The 20,761-nt window shown below is 47.3% G+C and overlaps 1 protein-coding gene across 3 annotated transcripts in view; it reads left to right on the forward strand.

Moving 5' to 3' along the window:
- The window catches only part of CSMD2 (CUB and Sushi multiple domains 2), a 540,305-nt gene that overhangs the window by 443,151 nt on the left and 76,393 nt on the right, over window positions 1-20,761 (forward strand). For all 3 annotated transcript variants that reach the window (XM_036446754.2, XM_045584884.1, XM_045584885.1), the window contains 11 exons: window positions 774-968; window positions 1,933-2,049; window positions 3,315-3,428; window positions 10,869-10,964; window positions 12,133-12,336; window positions 12,775-12,899; window positions 13,397-13,493; window positions 14,107-14,211; window positions 17,519-17,637; window positions 18,139-18,208; window positions 20,042-20,158. In XM_036446754.2, the coding sequence (XP_036302647.1) occupies window positions 774-968; window positions 1,933-2,049; window positions 3,315-3,428; window positions 10,869-10,964; window positions 12,133-12,336; window positions 12,775-12,899; window positions 13,397-13,493; window positions 14,107-14,211; window positions 17,519-17,637; window positions 18,139-18,208; window positions 20,042-20,158 (1,359 nt within the window). The remainder of the gene's footprint in view (window positions 1-773; window positions 969-1,932; window positions 2,050-3,314; window positions 3,429-10,868; window positions 10,965-12,132; window positions 12,337-12,774; window positions 12,900-13,396; window positions 13,494-14,106; window positions 14,212-17,518; window positions 17,638-18,138; window positions 18,209-20,041; window positions 20,159-20,761) is intronic.

The following is a 20,761-nucleotide window of genomic DNA, read 5'->3' on the forward strand; positions in this document are numbered from 1 at the left end:
GAGTCCTTCTGCAAGGACTGTCGGTACCTCTTTGTGAGCCCCCAATTCTGGACCTCTTAGTAGCATAGTCTCCAGGACTCCGGTGGAACCCTGATGATCAGTTGCATTTCCCTGATACTGCGCAGTCTCAGTTGTGTCCTGACACTGCCCAGCCCTGACGACAGGCCTCTTGAGCATCAGTGGTCCTGGAACGAGGATGAGGAGAAGCAGCAGTTCACGGAAGTGAACATGGCTCAGGATTTCCCGCTGACGGCGAGGGAGGCTGTGGAGATTTGGGGCCCTGGCTAGTCCTGTAATTGCTCAAGCAGCACAGTTGTAGGCAAAAGAAAGAGAGAAAACAAAGCAGACTCCAAGAGTGAGACAGGAGGCTGAGGAGGCCTGCCGTGCTGAGCGTGGGTGGTCTAAGACAAGCAAAGGGGTGGACTGTGCCTAAGCCCTGACCTCCATCACAGTGACCCTGTCCGCAGCTGGGACATGACCCAGGACCCTCAGCTCCTGCCAGTCCCAGCATCACGTGCCTCTCCTGGGAGAGTGGGCTGAGGGATGAGAAAGCTCCCCACAGGTTTACACAGTTCCCTCCTTCATAGTTCAGGGCAAGAATGGGGAGCGAGGAGGTGAACTTGCACTCTGCAAGATGATTTCCAGCCCTAGATTCTAACCACATGTGCGCTGTGGCTAATTAGAGGCAGGGTTTCCTGATGGCTGCTGCACCATGGAATCAGTCCACTAATGAATGCTGCATATGTGTATGTGTTCCTTTTTCTTTTTCCCAGAAAACCCACGAGAGTCATGCTTTGATCCTGGTACAATCAAGAACGGCACACGAGTGGGGTCGGACCTAAAGCTGGGCTCCTCCATTACCTACTACTGCCATGGGGGCTATGAAGTGGAGGGCTCATCCACGCTGAGCTGCATCCTGGGGCCCGATGGGAAGCCTGCTTGGAACAACCCCCGGCCAGTGTGCACAGGTGAGGAGGGGGTCGGGGGGGAGAGAGAAGGAAGGAGTGAGGACATGCTAGAGGCAGAAGAGGTTGTGGGCAAGGGGAAGGAGGAGGGGAGAGGAGTCCTCAAAAGCAGGGTTGCTCCTTGGGTTCGCTGTAAGTGAGAATGGCTGGTAATTCACCAGGTATGCAAGTCCCTGTCGGTATGTCATCTCTCTCAGATCACCGTGTTCCCGCCCACACTCAGAAGTCCTCAGCCACGGCTCACAGACAGGCCAGTGGCTCAGACCAGGGAGAAGAGAGTTTAAAGATGTTTGGTCCTATGAAAAATCACGTAGAGGTCAGATGTGTAAAACTAAAGGCCCCTGCCCGGGGTGCCCTGATCAGGGATGTGGGTTAACTGTGGGGTCCTAGCAGATGTAACGTCAGAACTTCAAGAGCATGGTAGCCACCTAAGTTGAAGAGTGCCCTTTGCCCAGGTGAAAGAGCTTGGCTCTGAGGCCCACCCCTGTGGAACTGAACTGGGTAACATGGATGAGAGCAGAACATGGCTGGGTTGCGGGGCTAGTCTGGGGAAGCCGTAGCTCTCTACTCATGCAGACACTAACTGCCGGGTGCAGACGTCAGCCACGGGAGTGGCAGAGTGGTTCTGGTTCTCCTGTCAGCAGAAAAGGTTCCCAAAATGCTCCTCAAGGCTGTGCCTCCGGAGACCAGAGCCCTTGTTAATAGTTAGAGAGCTAGGACTGACGTGCGCAGGAGGGTCGCTGATGGCACCAGGGCGGGTTTTGGGCCATGTGCCAGGTCAGGGATGGATGTCCGCGGGCAGGACTGGGCGGTGGCCTCAGAAGTCCCTTCCTCCACATCAGTGACTGTGCACCTCATGGCAGCCCAGCAGGGCCGGAAGCTCAGGTGGGGAGTGAGCTGGTTGGAGGATGGACACTGATGGGAGGCCCACATGGTCACCTGGCCCTCTGTCTGATTTCTCTTTCAGCCCCCTGTGGAGGACAGTATGTGGGTTCAGATGGAGTGGTCTTGTCCCCCAACTATCCCCAGAACTACACCAGTGGACAGATCTGCCTATATTTTGTCACTGTGCCCAAGGATTATGGTATGGGACGTTATGTATGTTTTTTGTTTGTTTGTTTACGTTTTCTGACTCTTTCCAACTCCTCGGGCCCTTCCCAATTGTATCCCGCTTCCACTCCCAGTTGTATCCACTTCTTTTGTGGGTACAGGCAGAACAGTCTCCCCTAAAGGACACTGAGTCTGGATGCCAGAAGCGGGCTGTAGAATACTCTCCTGACATACGGGGCAGGAAGGGCACAAGTTGGCCAGAAGCAAAGTGTGTGTGTGTGGGGGGGGGGGAGGGGGCCCGGAGTAATGAGGATCCAGGTAGAAACCAGGGAAGGTGGGAGCACTCGGCTACCCAGCACAGCCCAAGTCTGAATAGAAATGCCGCAGACCCAGGCTGATTGGGAAGCCAGAGATGGGTACCCAAGGGGCAGGGAGAGTGAGGAGTGGTTTGGGACTAGGTTGCAAATACAGGTGAAGGGGCTAGGAGCCACATTGTTCCTTCTGATCCTGGTCCAGCAGCTATAAGCAGGACAAGCAGGGAGGAAATGAGGAGCAGGCCCTGAGAAGACATATTATAGAAACCTCCAGGTTCCAAGAATCCAAGGTAAAAAGAAGCAGGGCTCCTCGCCCGGGAGGAGGGACAGTACGAGTCCTGCCAGCTCTGGGGGACTCAGAACATTCCTGGGGGAGCACAGGCTAGTGGGACCTGGACAATCAGGTGACCAGCCCGACTGCTTTCTCCCTCGGTCTCTTCTCTGTAGGGGGAGTACGAACTATTTCTATACACAGTTGGTGTCCAATAGGACAGAGGCATCGATATATCTGACACCTAGGAGAGAGACTGGGCAGCCTGCAGAGAGCTGGCTGCTTCTCAGGGCAAGACCTGCTGTCACTCACCAAACACCTAATAAGCACCTATCAGGACAGGTCCTGTGATTACGTGGAAAATGGGGGGTCTTGCCAAAGCCCTTTCATGTCCTTGAGTAGCTGCAGCAGCCGCTCTCGGGGAGTAGATTAGCTCAGGGACACCGCCACCTGCCCGACCACCGGTGCAGCTCTCAGTGTGATCCTGACCATGTGGGAGGCCGGCCCTTCCCAGCTCCCGGCGTCTCATGCCTGGGGGCTGGCCAGTGTGCTAATCAACAGTAGAAAGGCTCAGCAAGGAGTTCGCCCAGGAACCAATGATTCCCTCTGAGGCTTCCCTCGTCCTGGCCTAGGGTCCCCCAGATCTCCCGTCCTTACCCCAGCATGGCCGCACAGTCTTCCACGCTGAGCTCTCCGCACCGTCTCCCCCCGCAGTGGTGTTTGGACAGTTCGCCTTCTTCCACACGGCCCTCAACGACGTGGTGGAGGTGCACGATGGCCACAGCCAGCACTCCCGGCTCCTCAGCTCCCTGTCGGGCACCCACACAGGTACCCTGGGCTGGGCCACGAAGGGGATGTGGTGGGTCGGGGCCTCACGGGCCAGCTCAAAGGGAAGAGGCCCTAGGAGCCTGCCTGCAGGCGGAATCCCACCATTGGGTGTCTGTCATGTTGCCATGCACCGGTGCTCTCTCTACCGCACAGCAGTCAGTTCCTGACAGCCCATACCTATTAGGGGCTTCCAAAGCCACTCTCACCTCAAGCTGTGTCTGCACCACCCCTGCGGGGTATAGCATGCCCCGATGTTTTCTATTCAACCCCAACACATTTCTCCAATTATAAACATATTGCATTTTCATTGTAGAAAACTTACCGCCAACCAGAAAATAAAAACCACCCAGAAAGAACCACTGAAAAGATAGTGTATCTTGTTTCCAGTTTTTACAGCTGCTTAGACTTAATCTTTTACACATTTTATTGAACAAAGCAGTATACATATTTTTATTGAAATATTCATCATGAGCATGTCATTATGTCTCTGTCATTATTTTATCCTATAATAGGATTTTTAAATGCTGCATAATTGTCTATCGTATAGTTATTTAAAATTTATGTAATGAATTCTCTATTATTGAACATGTAGATTGTTTCCAATTTTTCACTCGTTTGAATAGTAATTCCATGTCATTATACATATCTTTATTACCTTGGAATATCTAGAAGTAGAATTACCAAGATAAAGGATGTGTGAGATCCTTAATTTTCTTTTAACAGATTGTCAAATATGCCCCTAGAAGGTTCTTGCCACTTTGTTCACCAACAATGAATAAGAGGGAATGTTTTATCCTCACAAAATTGAGTAATTAAAAAGCAAAGGCATTATCAGTTTGAAAAGTGAAAATGGTATCTCATTTTTTTCATTTCCTTTTTTTATTACTAATTAGGTTAACATTTTTATAATGAAATTATTGGCCCATGAATTTTTTATTTGTGAATCTACTTGTGAATTAGTATTGATTTTTCTATTAGCATTTATTTTCTTATTTATTTAATAGAGTACCATATTATTATAAGCTATATATTTTGTATGCTATAAAAAACTCTTGTCTATATAATATGTTATAAAAGGCCTTCCCCTTTCACTTGCCATTTAATTATCTTCAGGGTGTGTTTTAATGTCAGGAAATTTAAATTTTATTTAAATTTGTGTCATTTGCTATTTAATTTTCTTCAGGGTGGGTTTTAATGTCAGAAAATTTAAATTTCTCATCAAACCTATCGATGTGGTTCTTTTATGGTTTTCTCCTTTACTTTCATGCTGATGAAATAAATATTCCTCTGTGTTTTCTTTTACTTCTTTTTATTACATTGTTTTGTTTTAATAATGTTGGGCTTTATTTTGATATATTATTTGATATAGGAAATATAATCATATTCTTTCCGACTTAGTTCATCAGTTGTTCTAACAGTATTTTCAAAATGCCAGATTTACATATATTAAATTTTTATGAAGAAAAGGGTATGTCTCTAGACCTTTTATCCATTTCCTCTAAGTGTCTGTTGACTCTTATATCAATATGAAATGGCTTTAATTATCGTAACATTATAATATTGTTTGATATTATCACAACCTTAAACATACAGTGAGATAAGTTCTCATAGACATTCTTTGTTTTGAATTTTTATTGGCTTTTCTTGCTTAACTTGTGCCTCCAGATAAATTTTAGAAATATGTTGTCAAGTTTTTTAAAAATTGCATTGGAATTTTCATTGGAATCTGTTAAATGTATAGATTAATTGGGGATAATTCATCTTTATAATAGGAACTCTTCTTCCTCTTCAGAAACATGCTGTATCTCTCCATTTCTGTCTCCTTTGTAACCTTTGAAAGGTGTTATAATTTTCATTTAAGCTGTATGCATTCTTTGTTAACTTTTTTCCCTAGATATTTCATGGCAATTGTTGTTGCTACTGTAAATAGGCCTCCCCGTGTTATGTTTCCTAATTGATCTTTGCCAGTATATTAGAAGACTGGCATTTTGGGTATATTTCTTTTGCAAAGTCATCCAACCCTCCGTAACAATGCTAACACTGCCAACTGATTCTCCTGGGTCCTTTAGGCAAGAAGTAATATCCTCAACACAAGCACATAAATTTATCTCATTTTATCTCTGCTTCTTCAATGTTTTTTCTCTTACTTATTTCCCTGATTATTGGTCTGTTCCAGTATCTTGCTTTGTTATGAATGCTGATGTTTTATACTTTAGTAAAAATTTTATTTTGTAATTATTTTAAACTTAGCAACATTGCTTATATAATACTAGAGGCTTGGTGCATGAAATTTGTGCACATGAGGGAGGGATCCCTCAGCCTGGCCTGCACCCTGTCGCAGTCTGGAAGCACTCAGGGGATGTGCTACTGATGGCTTAGGCCCACTCCCTTAGCTGCCATGCCGCTCCCCCTATGGGAGCACACTGACCACCAGGGGGCAGTTCCTGGGTTGAACATCTGCGCCTGGTGGTCAGTGCACATCATAGCAAGCACTTGAGTGGCCTTAGCTTGTCATTAGCATGTTATGACTTGATTGGTTGAATAGCCAACTGGATGACCGGACACTTAGCATATTAGGCTTTTATTATATAGGATACTGTGGCACTAATTAATCTCCTTTCTGTTAGTGGTTATATCTCCTAGAAGGCTGTATTCTTCTCCTTTGACTCCCCTGGACCAGGAGCTTTGTGTTATTTGTTTTGTTTCATTTTCTTTTTTACTGCATCTGCTTACCAATTCGTCTGTGGATTTGGTTATTATTTTCTAATTAATTAACCTCTGCCTTTTTCTCATAATGTCTCTCTCCCTCTTTTGTTCTTCTTGTTCTAATGCCTTGAATTGACAGATTTGTTTGTTATTTTCTCTGTGTAATGAAGAGCTTGTTTACAGCGATATATTCAATATATTTGCCTCTAAGCATAGTTTTGGTTTCAAGCCACCAATTTTGATGTGTACTGTTTTCATCATTGTTACTTTCTAAATAATTCATGATCCAGTTTTATTCTTTTCTCCCAGGACTTGTTTAAGAATGTCTCTATCCCCCATTTCCCCCAAGAATCTGGATTTTGTTCTTGTTACATTTGTGTTGTTTTCTGTTTTTATTGTCATGTGGTTAAAGAATGTAGTTTGTACTATTCTGCCTTGGGGATTAAATGAGGACTTCTTAGTAGCCAGGAGCTTGTTTTTAAATTCCCGAAGTATCTGAGAAGAATGCAGGCTCTCTGTAGGATCCAGAGGTCTTACAGAGAGAAGGGCAGCCCAGGCCTGCAGCCTCCTGCCTGCATCTAACCTCAGCTCTCCCTGCAGCCTCCTGCCTGCATCTAACCTCAGCTCTCCCTGCAGCCTCCTGCCTGCATCTAACCTCAGCTCTCCCTGCAGCCTCCTGCCTGCATCTAACCTCAGCTCTCCCTGCAGCCTCCTGCCTGCATCTAACCTCAGCTCTCCCTGCAGCCTCCTGCCTGCATCTAACCTCAGCTCTCCCTGCAGCCTCCTGCCTGCATCTAACCTCAGCTCTCCCTGCAGCCTCCCCTCCTGCATCTAACCTGAGGTCTCACACTTCCTTGACAGGTGCCTGGGAGCACAATACTGGACCACCCTGAGGTTCAGTTTCCTCATCTGTAAAATGCAGAGTTCTTCCTGCTGGAGTTGCCGCTGGGATTAAATGAGCTTTGTAATAGCAGTTAGATCAGTTTTACTCAATTTCATTTTTCAAATCCATTATATCAATGGTTCCCAATCAGATGATTTTTCTACACCATCACCCCACACATTCACACCCAACTAGAACTGTAAGTTGGGATCTATTGAGGTAGGATGCTTTTTCAAAATCTCTTGATAGATAGATAGATACCCTATTTCCCTGAAAATAAGACAGTGTCTTATATTAATTTTTGCTCCCAAAGATGCGCTAGGTCTTATTTTCATGGGATGTCTTATTTTTCCATGAAGAAGAATACGGTACACATTTATTGTTAAATGAAAATAAAGGAAATTTATTACCTGTATATGGTACTGTAGTATGGTAGTTGTCAACACAAACCAGACAAACTGTGAATCCTACACTATCAAGAATTTACTCATTTATTCAATGACAATCATGTCATCATCTTCTGGAACATCATCATAACAATCCAATTCCTGAATTTCCTGGTGAATTTCTTGTGACTCCATTTCTTTCAGAATCAGTGGACCAAATCTCTCATGTTTAGTAATAGCATTCTGAGACAGAGCCTAGGGGGCCTTATTTTCGGGGGATGCCTTATATTTCACTCAGAAGGAAACCTGTAAGTAGGTCTTATTTTCGGAGGATGTTTTATTTTCAGAGAAACACGGTAGATAGATCCTATAGATATAGCATCCATATACTCAAACATACTCAGATCTTATCTTATTTCTCCTTTGGAGAAACACTGATGATGAGCCATCTGTACTGAGGGGAGTGAAGTGTGTATTGAGGTGGGGAAAAACGTAGGGACCACTACTCAACAATCTTGGTTTTCCTTTTTTATTTTATATCAGTAATTGAGAATGCTGTGTGAAAGTGTCTCCATACAATTGTGATGTTTTGTTATCTTGTGTTTCTAACAATTTTTATAACTGTGTTTCCCTAACATATCTTTCCTCATTTTCTCTGATAGTCTTTTCCTTTTAAAAGGAAGTTTACTTACTGATTTTATAAGTGGAACATCTGGTCTGCTCCCTGTCAACTGTTTTGTTCTTTCTGGGTTTTAATTTGGTTTTGAGTTGATTGCTCCTCAATTTTCCATTCATACTGACCCCATCTCTAACGTCAATGTTTTTTTTTATATCAATATATATATATATTTGGACTTCTATATTAATGTTATTAGTAATTATTTTTAAATTATGGACTTCTTCCTCAAGAACAAATATATAAACAAGTTTTTATTTTTACATTGAGTTTTATTACCTATTCATAATCATTTGGAGGTTTGCTGTACTTTCCAGGTTATCTTTATCCCTGAAGTTTTTTATTTTCTTAGTTTCTTTTTTTTTTAATAAGGCTCATAACTGCAATATTTTCTGTCATTTTGCATGTATGAGAATGAATTTCCTTTAACATGTTATATAATTGACAACTTGATTCTAAATCAAGTTATGGGTCACACATTTTTTCTTTCAGCACTGTAGTATTCTACTCTATTCCAACAGCTATAGTTGCAGATGAGTTGGAGTCCAACCTGACTCTTTATTTTGTAGGTAACTAGTGCTTTTCTTTCTAAATGCCTTCCATGCTTTTCTTAATTTCTAAAATCAAAAAGCCCACCGGGATGTTTTGGTTAGAAATCATTTTCCATTCATTAGAACTGGTACTTAATGAACAATTTCAGTCCAAACCTTAAGTCTCTTTTAAGCGTAGGAATGTTACCTTCTTTCCCAACTTATTTTTCTCTCCTTCAATTTCTCTCTCTAGAATTCTTGATATATGCATATTGGATTTTTTTTTTATCTGTCTTCTATGTCGCTCATCATTTCCCTCATTATTTTAATCTCTTTATCCTCTTTCTATGGATTCTGGAAGAACTTTCCAAATTTAATTTCCATGTCGCTGTTCCATTTCTGCAGAATCCATCTGCCACGTACTAGCATTTCTCATCTCTTGGAAGCCTTTATTAATCTCAGCTCTTTCCTTTGACATGTCTTTCTCCTCTGATTTCACAGGTGCAATGCTAGATTTAATCTTGTGACAGTCATGATTGACAGTCTTCTGAGATTTTGTCTGTTCTTTGTTGTAGTTCGCATAAAAATTCCAATTCGTATTGGTTTCTCAAGAGTGCTTTCCTCCCTTAAAACTTTGAAATATTTTCTTATGTCCAGTGATTTTACTAGCACTTGCTTAGCCATGGAGAGGGATGTCTGCATATGTTCAGGAATGAAAGTCCAAATGGGTTCTGTAGAGGTTATGAGGGGTCCTCATCCACACATGTCAGGCCTGGTGATGGGAGAATGGATAAGCTGAGTTTTGCCCCACTCATTTCCATCAAAGGGAGATGGTAGAGATAACCTTCAGAAGGAAACCCTCTGTCTTCATGAGTTTTGGTGTTGTTGGGTTTGTGGGTTTTTGTTTTTGTTTTTTTGTGTGTGATTTTTTGTTTTGTTTTGTTTTGTTTTGCTTTGGCAGCTAAGAGTTAGCTGGGGCAATGACTCCTAACAGGCTCAGCCACCTGGGTCACATGTAAGTCTAAGTGCTGTGCAAAAGGCTGTCCACTCCCTGTGGCCAATAGCATCCCATCAGCTCTCTGCTTCTTGGCTGATTCCAACTCCAATCTTCACCGCAGTGAAAATGGTGCCTAGCTGTCTGCAGCCCCCACTTCCCTTCTGTTGGTGGAGTCAGCAGCCATTCTCAGGGGGGCATCACGCAGAGTGGCCATGCCATTGCCCGTCACTCCATACTCCCTCAGTCCCACAGGAAGACGATGATGACCAAGACTGTGCTTCCCGGCTGCAGGTCTGGTTGTGCTGTCTTCATTCCGTCCGTCTATTCCACATCAAGCAGGAGGTACACCTTCATCTTGATAGAATAACTGTCAGACTCCATGTACCCATTCAAGTTTCCACCAGCTTGGGTGACAATATGTCCTACTTTGCCTGGGACAGTCCCAGCTTCCACTTGAAAGTACAGCCCCAGTATGAGTATTTACAGCATGCCCTTTTAGTCCCAAAAGTGTCCTCGGATGGGCAATAAATTATACGATCGCTCTGGTCATTGATCATTTCCCAGAGAATCTGGGAAAGGCCAGTTCCTCTCAAAGATCACAGCACCCTCCTTCTCCGAAGCTGGTGCTTTTTCTTATGTCAGACGGAGGGCAGCTCTCCTAGTGAACCGGTCTGCTGATGGCCGTTGTCCTCATCCCTTGGGTCAGCACATCTTTAGGAGCTTTCTCCTCTCGAGGCAGGTCATTTAATCCTTCTGAATCTCTTCCTTAACTGGGGTTACTGAGCTCTTGTCATGCCAACCTCACATTGACTGTGGGTCAAGGTAAGGCCATGGATGCTAAAGCCTCCTGCAAAGTGTACACTGAAACGTGCAGTAAAAATGCGAGGTTTCACAGAAACTGGTCTGGCTCAGTGGATAGAGCATTGGCCTGCGGACTGAAGGGCCCCGGGTTTGATTCTGGTCAAAGGCATGTACCTTGGTTGCGGGAACATCCCCAGTAGGGAGTGTGCAAGAGGCAGCTGATCGATGATTCTTTCTCATAGATGTTTCTAACTCTCTATCCCTCTCTCTTCCTCTCTATAAAAAAATCAATAAAATGTATTTTTAAAAAAAAGTGAGGTTTCATTTCAGGAAGACCTGGGTGTGGAAGGAATTGCTATGAGGGGGGTCGGCACCCTCTCCTTCCTGGCCAGGATTCCAGCTGCCAGGCCCAACTGTGGGACTCACTGCCTTCCTCTCCTCCTCACCCCTTATCTCGGCAGGGGAATCGCTGCCGTTGGCCACCTCCAACCAAGTTCTCATTAAGTTCAGTGCCAAAGGCCAAGCACCAGCCAGAGGCTTCCACTTTGTCTATCAAGGTATGCAGGATGTGGGCATGGGAGGGCCCAGGCAGTCTCAGGTTTTCAGTGACTCAGTGTGACCTCTGCCCCTTAGTCTGAGACTCATTCTTGGGGTATTTGGGGCAGTTAGTAGTTTTCAGGGCAGTTCTTTGAAATTCAGTTTGATTTTATACATTCATTTACTCATTAGACAATTCTCAGACCAAACTGCATGTTGAATGAGAGGAGAAGTCAGACATGGGAAGCTAATTCGATCCCTGTCCCGTCTGGTACAGCCCCAGAGGCAATGGGAAGACCAGCCCAGGCCTTTCCTAGACTTTGCTATGGAGCTTGGTTTTGTCCACAAGACCCAAGAAAGATATGGGGAAACACAGGCTTGGCAGTGAGACGGACTTGGAATTAGATGCCAGCCCTGCCACTTTCTAACTGGGCACCAGTTACTCCAGCTTTTGGAGTCCCAGTTTCCTCAACTGTTATATGAGAGTAATAACATGTCCTCACTGGTAAGATTAAAAGAGCTCACGAAGTAGCCAGACCAGGCAGGTCACCAGTATGTGTTCTCTTTTTACTGGCCCTGGTCCCCTACAGGACCCAGCCTCTGCTTGCCCAGGAGAATGTCCCCTTTTTAGGGCTCAGCCTAAGTGTGGTTCTGTTCCTTCGATTTTCCAGATGACCTACCTTGCCCTGTGCAGGGGGAATCCTGCCACAGGCAATGCCATACCTGGGCCTTGGTTAAAGGTCCTGTCTACCATTGTGGGTGGGAAGAGCAGAGATTCAGGTGATGGAGATCAGAGCCCTGGGCAGGTCTATAGTTCATGGGAGAAGAGACCAAAAGCAAATGAGGGCACTGATGTGGAGGAAGGGCCGTTCTCCCAGATGGGGAATGTGGGAACCTGGTGGGGAGGGGCATCGTTGGGAAGGCAAGGACCACTACTGGGCCTGCAGCCTGAGCCGGGGATTCCCACTGCCTCCCTGTTTTCCAGAAGCTGTGCTGAAGCATGGTGTGTTCACCTTTATTTCAGTAAACAGGCCTCCTCCTGGGAAGCCCCGACCCCGGCTAAGGGAGAGTGCCCAGATTCTCTCAGGGCCCCAGTCCAGGCTATCAGATCCAGTCCAGTGTGTGTCCATTCTTGGGCCCGTTTCTAGAAGGGACTGGCCTGCCCCTCAGTGCCCTTGTCCCCTGCAGCGGTGCCCCGAACCAGCGCCACGCAGTGCAGCTCTGTGCCTGAACCCCGCTATGGCAAGAGATTGGGCAGTGACTTCTCCGTGGGGGCCATCGTCCGCTTCGAATGCAATTCCGGCTATGCCCTGCAGGGGTCACCAGAAATCAAGTGCCTCCCTGTTCCCGGGGCCTTGGCCCAGTGGAATGTCTCAGCACCAACATGTGTGGGTGAGTACCTGGACAGCCAGGACTCGGACATAAGTGGCTGGAAAACAGTCCTTTCTCCCTGGGGAGGCAGCAAGACCCGGCAGCTACCCTGGGACACACGCAGCCCCTGGCTGCAGCATAACTTAAGTAGGGAGTCCTGTTCCAGTCCAATCACTAGTCCTGTGGGTTGAATGTGAAGACAGCAAGGAGGAGGAGCTGAGGTTGCTACGGGGTGGAGGGACGTGTGAAGGGACATGCATGGGGCCGGGCCCTTGAAGAGGGTTGCATGAGGAGGATTCTCGGAGCGGGTGGGACTGGGGCTCTCCTGGAGAAACCAGCAAGGGGGGGAGGGGGCGGGGCTCACAAGCAGGCTGGGAAGCCCTGAGAGAAGTCTGTCTGGGGAGGTTCCCCTGGGACACCCTCAAAGACAAGCCTCTGACCAGAGTTGCCTCCTCCCAGTGCCATGTGGAGGCAACCTCACAGAGCGCAGGGGCACCATCCTGTCCCCTGGCTTCCCGGAGCCCTACCTCAACAGCCTCAACTGCGTGTGGAAGATCATGGTCCCTGAAGGTGCTGGCATCCAGGTAGGGGCGAGGCGACATCTCCATCAGGCAGGTGGCAGGTGGCAGGAGGCACAGCCCTGTCCCTGTCCTTTAGGCCAAGTGTGGCATCGAGGACCACAAACAGAAAAATAGACAGCTCATGGCCCAGGCACTACAGGGGTAGGGAGAGTGAGGAGAGAGCCAGGCAACCAGGAAGGAGGAGAGGTGGACACTGGCTCCAGCCATCAGGGTGGGCCAGAGAAGGAAGTGGGCCTGGAGCTAAGTACAAAGATTGCAGAGACATTATGGGAAATAGCTTTCAAATGGCTTGAAGGGTTTGTGTGGGGGTTTTCTTAAGATTGTGGGGACATTGGAGGTAAAGGGAAGGAGCAAACCCAGAAGCACACACCTTGAGTGTCACATTTGCAGTCTGAACCGTAGGGAGAGAGTTAGGGCCATAATGGGTGCCCAGTGGTCAAGACTAAGAGGAGGAATCCGCAGGCTGTCTAACCAGCAATTCAATCCCTCCATCTTCCCAGATCCAAGTCATCAGCTTTGTCACAGAGCAGAACTGGGACTCCCTGGAGGTGTTTGATGGTGCAGACAACACTGTGACCATGCTGGGGAGTTTCTCAGGTGAGGTGGGACCTCTATGGACCTCAGCTCAGATGATAGTGATGGGTTTTATTGTTTTTTAATTAAATGTATTAATTAAATGATGAAGCTATACAGGTTTCAGGCGTACAATTCTACATCACCTGTGTATTGTATTGTGTGTTTACCACCCCAGGGCAAGTCTCCTTTTATTACCATTTATTTACACACACACACACCCCTCTTTCCCTCTTCTACCTCCTCAGAACCCATGTTGCCAAGATATAAAAAGGAATCCCGTGCCCCAGATAAACTGCCTGCACTGTCTGTATTGCCCAGATAAGGAGACGTGTCAGAGTTATTTTACAGATAGCTGGAAGGGAACCAAGATCATAGGCCACCTGAGGAGCTCAGCCTACTGCTGGCATGAGGCTCTGTCACTGCTCACTTTGCAGAAAGCTGTTTGTGGTCTCCCTCCTTCCTTGGAGACCCGGCACTCTGAGAAGGGCTAATTTGTCTCTTAGTGGGTGTCATCATTGGGGATATTTGGGGTCTTTGGGAGCAGAGCACCCTCAAGTAGCAGAAGCAGGAGGAAAAGGGAGGCGCTCCAGGGACGGGGAGGCTCAGCCTGAGTGGTCCCTGTTTCTTGCCTTAGGAACAGCCGTGCCTGCCCTTCTGAACAGCACCTCCAACCAGCTCTACCTTCACTTCTACTCAGACATCAGCGTGTCGGCAGCTGGCTTCCACTTGGAGTACAAAAGTGAGAGTCCAGAGTCTCAGCTGTGTACGGGGTTTGGGGTGGGAACAGACAGGTACTGCGTGCCCAGGATGAGTAGGGGCCATAATGGGGCTGTGTTTTCTCCATCCCACTCAAGACCTAGATGAGACCTCGAAAGCTCAGAGGAAATCCAAAACCTCCTTAAGGCTGCACAGCCTATGGAGACGGGATTCTCACCCAAATGTCAGTCACTCAGAAGCCTGTGGGCTTGCTCTGTGTCCACACCAGGAATGGAAAGGGGGCCTGGTCATTGGCCTACGCCCGGTGTATAGTTTGGGATGTGAGAAAACAGAAGTGATCTCCTTTAATGCTGAAAAAGCAGCCTCTCCGAGCCCTGGTTCTGTGTAGCAATTGTCTTTGGCAATGTGGGGAGGCAGGGCTGGCTCCACTGTCTGCCAGCATGGGCCTGTCAGGTGGAAGGCCCAGCTGGTGGTAGAGGCGTGACAGGGTCAGCACTGGGTGTTATGCAGATGCTCAGCTGGTCTCCAAAATAAATGAGCTTTATCCAGGAAGCTGGGAGAGGATTAGCCTGAAAGAACCGAAGAGTACCTAGTACAGATTGAAGCAAAGACCCTGAGGGGGAGAGGATAGGGCAGGACCTCTGGGACCTTCCTCCACAAACCTCTACGGCTCCTCTCAGCTGGTGGCGTGAACTATCTCGGGTCTTTTAAGCAATCCACATTTTTTTCTTTTACCCTCTTTTCTCTATTCTTTGCATTTTTGTGTCCTTATTCAGTATGTGAATTTGAGTCCTTAAATGTTCCCGAGAATCTTCTCTTAATTCTCATTTTCCAAAGACATACTTTCTTCCTAAATCTCTTTGTCTTCCTAGTGCCTCATTCCCAGGCAGAAATCCACCTCTGCCCAATTTTTCCCCCCAAGGAAGCTGGAAGTTATCTCAGCAGCTGATGTTTTTCATCCTCTGTCCTCTCATTGGGGGAAAGGCCAGGGAGAAACAAAGCCCCCATCGGTATTTAGAGACCAAAATCCCTAGGACCCAAGACCCTTTAGTTACCTTTTTGTTTTGTAGATAATCTACAAAGAGGTGCCGATCGAGGTTTAATTGCTATCACACAGGCAATGATTTTGAAGAGTCATATTTTCTGCTATGACTTATATTTAATGTTTATTTAATTGAAGTGGAAAATGAACAATTTGCTTTCAAGAGTAATAAATTGCATATGATAAAAATAATGCTTCCTTTATTGCAAGCATGGCTTAAGTCATTATAATCCAGGTGTGCAATGCAAGAGAAATGAGAATGTCTCCGTCCTTTCTCTCTCTGGCCCCACCTTTCTCCCCATTTCATATTTTTTCCCATCGCTCTTGCTCTGGCTTTCTCTCTTTTTCACTCTGCCTCTCCTTCTCCTATGTCTATCACTGCCTTTCCAAGAAGTAGGCCTTGGGTTACTAAGTTGTGATCAACACACTAAATACTGAGTTGTATTCTACTTGGAGTGCAGGGAGGAGTGGGAAGAGATAAATAAGATGATAGCCAAGATGAAGTACTTTAAATTCAGTTTAATTATGGTTTTAATTCTATCCTTAAGGTCTTTTGTCGCAGCTGGTGAGATTTGTGGGCGTAGATCCAAACAGCCTTCATTTATATAATAACTATCACGTTCACTTACAAGCCTCTGTAGCCCCTGAGCATCAACCTGCAGACTGAAGGGTTGCGGGTTCTATTCCCAGCATGTACCTTGGTTGCCATTCAATCTCCAGCCCTGGTCAGCACTAGTGCAAGAGGCAGCCAATTGATATGTCTTCCTCATGTCAATGTTTCTCTCCCTCTCTCTTTCTCCATCTCCCTCTCCCTCCCCCTCTCCTCTCTCCCTTCCACTCTGTCTGCAGATCAATGGGAAATTATCCTTGAGTGTGGATTTAAAACACACACACACACACCCCCCCCCCCCACACACACACACACACACACCTATGTAGGACAGGAATTGCCTGGGAAGAGCATGAGGGAACTTTCTAGAGTGATAGTAAGTTATGTAGTTTTGATGATTTTCAGGAGGGGAGAGCAAGGCTGGGGTCAATGTGAGGTCAGGTGGCCTCAGAGTTTGGCCCCCACCTGGGCAGACCTGGAGTAGGATAGGGTTTGATTTGCATCCCAGTTCTGTGGCTTACTAAGGGCAGGTTTCTGTGAATTGGGATGTTAAGGCCTGTTTCTGGTGGATGAGACCATGTGCATACACACTCACTCCACTTGCTCATGGCAGTGCTCAGGGAATGCTGCTCTGGCAATGATGGTCGGGGGTGGACAGGGAGGAGGAGGCAGAGGGGGAGATTGAGACAGGTGCCCTAGCAGAGCTCTGTGCACCGTCCTGGGTATGTAATAAGGACTAAATGAACACAAGCTGAGTTTGAAAAGTCAAGAAAGGCAAGGGAGGGAGGAGCATTTGGAACCTGTAGAGGAGATTTTGGAAGGGGACCAGGCCAAGATCATGAAGCATATAAGAATGTCAGGATGAGAAGGTGAGATTCCATGTACTGGGCGATAGGGACCCACTTCAAGTTGCTGAACAAGAAAGTCCCAGGATTCAAGGAAAGAAAGAAAGAAAGAATATCAGGTGCCTGTGAGCACAGAATGGATAAGAATAGAATGGCTCAGAGGAGGGTTGACGGGGAGGCTGTTGGGTCCAAAGGTGAGTGAGGACCGGAGTGACCATGGGAGGTGAAGTGCGAGGACCCTCTAGCTCTTCTCCCAGAAAAGAGCTGGCCTGACTTTAAAACACAGCGAGAGAAAGAAGGTAGTGGAGTGTCTCATCCACTGGCCAACTTTCTCCCGGCAGCCTGTACCCGAGGGGGTCTCTGAGCCCCGGACATCACTGAGCTGGCCCTCTGATAACCGCTTCATTTCCTTCTTGCCTTTCCTTGGCCTCCTTCCCAATTTCTTAGTCTACAGGAGTTGTCTCCTCGGGGGGAGGAGAATGGAGAGACTTTGGGAGTCTGGGGCAGGAGTGATGTGGGAGGAGTCCATGGAGATGGGTCAAGGGGCTTAGAATCAGGGATAGGCAGGCGGGCAGCCAGAGTTCCCATAGGACAATGTCCACCTGTCCTAAGGAGCTGTATTCTGTGGAGCCACTGAGCCAGGTAAATATTCCGATTTCCCTGTGCCCTGTGAGGGGAAAGGGTTGGGAAGTGCTAGCCTGGACACAGAGAGCAGGGAAAGCCCAACTGGAGGCACCGCTGTCCTCCCTGCTGCCGGCATCGCCCTCAGCCTGCGAGCGCATTGACCCGCTGGGCTGGTCCATTCTCCTTTCCGTCTGTCTGTCTTCTCCAGCGGTGGGCTTGAGCAGCTGCCCAGAACCTGCCGTGCCCAGTAACGGGGTGAAGACTGGCGAGCGCTACTTGGTGAACGACGTTGTCTCTTTCCAGTGCGAGCCGGGATACGCACTCCAGGTACCTCCCCTTAGCGACCAGGGCGGGAAGCAGGTGTCCCCTGAGATGCGCTTGGCCAGCCTTGGCACCGGCAGAGCCGGAGTCATCAAAGAACAGGGTGCAGCCCCCCAGCTGCCCCGGGGACCTCTATCCGCTCCTGGAGCTGTTCAGGCAAAAGACAAACTTTGCCTACTTGAGCCATTTGGCACAAGCCAGCCTTGAATGCGTTCCTGCAAAGTTTCGGTTTGATTAGGCTCTAGGAAAATTTAATTTTCCTTTGAAGGCCAGGAGGGAATCTGGTAATGAAAGGAAGCTCACAAGAAAGCTTGATAATGAGAATTCTCCGGTAACAGCTGTTATATTAGTGAGCATCCGTCCCCAAATGTCTCCCCGTGCCTCACTTGCCATCCCACAGTGGACCTCCACATCTTGTCCCCTAACACAAAGTCCCCGAACGAGCCCCCCTGTGTATACAAATGTGCCCCTTGGCAGCCTGCCCATCCCTGTTCCTGATTCCTCCAGGGCCACGCCCACATCTCCTGCATGCCCGGAACCGTGCGGCGCTGGAACTACCCGCCTCCACTCTGTATTGGTAAGAGAGCCCGGACTCTCCCAGTTCCCTCCCATCCGTGTTCCACGGGGATTGGAGCTCAGGGACATGCCAAAAGGCAGTTTGGTTTTCTGGGTTAGTTCAAAGGCAGTAGCTGTGGGCCTGATGTTTCTGCAAGCTTTCACTCTCACTCAAGGCTGCCATGATGTTTGGAAACCTTCACCCCTGTAATCGGAAAAATTACCGGAGGTGATGATGGCCATTCTCCTTCCAGTTAACTGACCAAACCCCAAATAGAACGTCTAGGCACTCTGTGCCAGGAAAAGTCACTTATGACTTTTCCTGGCACAGAGCGATAAAATCCACCAGCAGAAATGCTGAGGGTTACATGTTGAGTGAGGACTTAACTTGGTTTGGTTTCTCACCCCATGCTGAGCAGAGATAAAGAGATTGTGGTACAAGAATAGATGGGGTCTTCTGGTCAGGTTGGGGAGGGGGGAACTAACAATAAGTAGTGAGTGTCTGCTGTGTGCCAGGCACAGAGCCACACGCTTCTTCAGAAGGAGTATCGTTCTTCTCGTTTTTTGTAAATGTAGGAAGGCGAAGGCTTTTAGGATTAAAAAGAAAGTGGTGGGGTCGGGAGTGGAAACCTAGGTTTCTCTGATGCCGAGGCAACTGTAAAGGGCCCCAGGAGGCTGACCCTGGGATAGGAAGCAGGGTGAGTTGAAGGAGTGTCACTTGGGTGTAATGGCATTTCCCTCCTGTGATCTCACCGGGTACAGGGCCTGGTAGTGTGCGGAGCCATCCAAATTGTGCCTGGCCAGCCCAGGGCTCTTCCTTCTGTTATGTAATGCAAAAGCTCCACTGAGGAAGCCACTCACATCAACAGCAGCTGCCACTGGTGGAGGGTTTACCATGCGTGGCAGCTCCTGTTCCAAGGGAAATTCAGGTTTCTGTTTTAACCACCCTGTGACACAGGTATCCCACAGTTGGAGGAAACTGAGGTGTGGAGGGTGCAGAACTTGCCCGAAGTCACATAGGAAGCGGAAACATTGGGACTGCAACCCAAAGTGATCAGTGCCAGAGCGCCTGCTCTGCACCGGGCACTGTTCTCTTCAGGCCTAGACAGAGCCCTCTCCCAGAAAGCATTGGCCTGGACCTCAGAGCCCTGCCCTCTGCTCCTTTCCCTGGGTCCATAGCTGCCTAACCCTTTTCTGTTCATATAACTTTTTCCTAATAAGATGTGAAAGGACAGAATTTATGTCAGTTGATCAGGCTGTTGTGGCCTTGCAGACTCAGATGACTCTGAAGTCATCTTGATGAGAGTCTCAGGTGCCCCGCCTCTGGCTGGCTTCCCATGGAATGGTCATCTTTGCCTGAGCATCTGTTGACCATTCAACCCCATGGAGTATAAACTTGAAAAGAGCCTGGCATGGTGCCGAGCACATAGTGGGGATTCCGTGCATGCAGTTAGTTCCCTTCCTTCATCCTTTTTCTTCAGTCTTGGAAAAATTGGTTGGACAATGAAGAGAGGGAGATTTAGGGGATAGTGTAAGAAATGGAAATATTTCCATTTCCACTTTTGATGTAGGACCTCACTAAGGGAATTGACCTGCAAAAGACATGTTCAAGGTCAGGAGTCCATAACTTGGGTTTGTGGACAGACTGCTGGAAGGTCCAAGGGTGCTGGATTTATTTGCTCTGTTCTGCCCTGTGTAGTTATTTAGGGAGATGAACTGTAGGTTCTTTTAGATTCTCAAAGAGGTTGATGACTTGGGAAAGGTTCAAAACTGCTGCCCTAAGTGAGTGTGAAAGGTTGGCATGGCCCCATGCTCTCCTTGATGCTGTCCTAACCCTCTGGTCTCATTGTCACAGCGCAGTGTGGGGGAGCAGTGGAGGAGATGGAGGGGGTGATCCTGAGCCCTGGCTTTCCGGGTAACTACCCCAGCAACATGGACTGTTCGTGGAAAATAGCACTGCCCGTGGGCTTTGGTGAGTCTTCACGCCTAGGTCTCTGCTTAAAGCACCTACCCTGTTTCCCAGAAAATAAGACAGTGTCTTATATTAATTTTTGCTTCCAAAGATGCGCTAGGTCTTATTTTCAGGGGATGTCTTCTTTTTCCATGAAGAAGAATACGATACACATTTATTGTTAAATGAAAATAAAGGAAATTTATTACCTGTATATGGTACGGTAGTACGGTAGTTGTCAACACAAACCAGACAAACTGTGAATCCTACACTATCAAGAATTTACTCATTTATTCAATGACAATCATGTCATCATCTTCTGGAACATCATCATAACAATCCAATTCCTGAATTTCCTGGTGAATTTCTTGTGACTCCATTTCTTTCAGAATCAGTGGACCAAATCTTTCATGTTTAGCAATAGCACTGTCTTTAAATGAGTACTTCTTGTCAAGGTAGCCTGCTCGCAGTGCATTTACAATGCAACTGTCAGTGATTTTCTCCCATAAATTCTTCACCCAAGTCACAACTTCTTGCAGTTTAGGTTTCACAAAATTTCCACACTGATTTCTCTCCATTCTATTTTCACCGGTTGCTAGACGCCCGTCGGGGTGGCCCTAGCGA

This window comes from Pipistrellus kuhlii, unplaced genomic scaffold (assembly GCF_014108245.1).
Source record: "Pipistrellus kuhlii isolate mPipKuh1 unplaced genomic scaffold, mPipKuh1.p scaffold_m20_p_2, whole genome shotgun sequence".
In the NCBI taxonomy this organism is placed as follows: Eukaryota; Metazoa; Chordata; class Mammalia; order Chiroptera; family Vespertilionidae; genus Pipistrellus; species Pipistrellus kuhlii.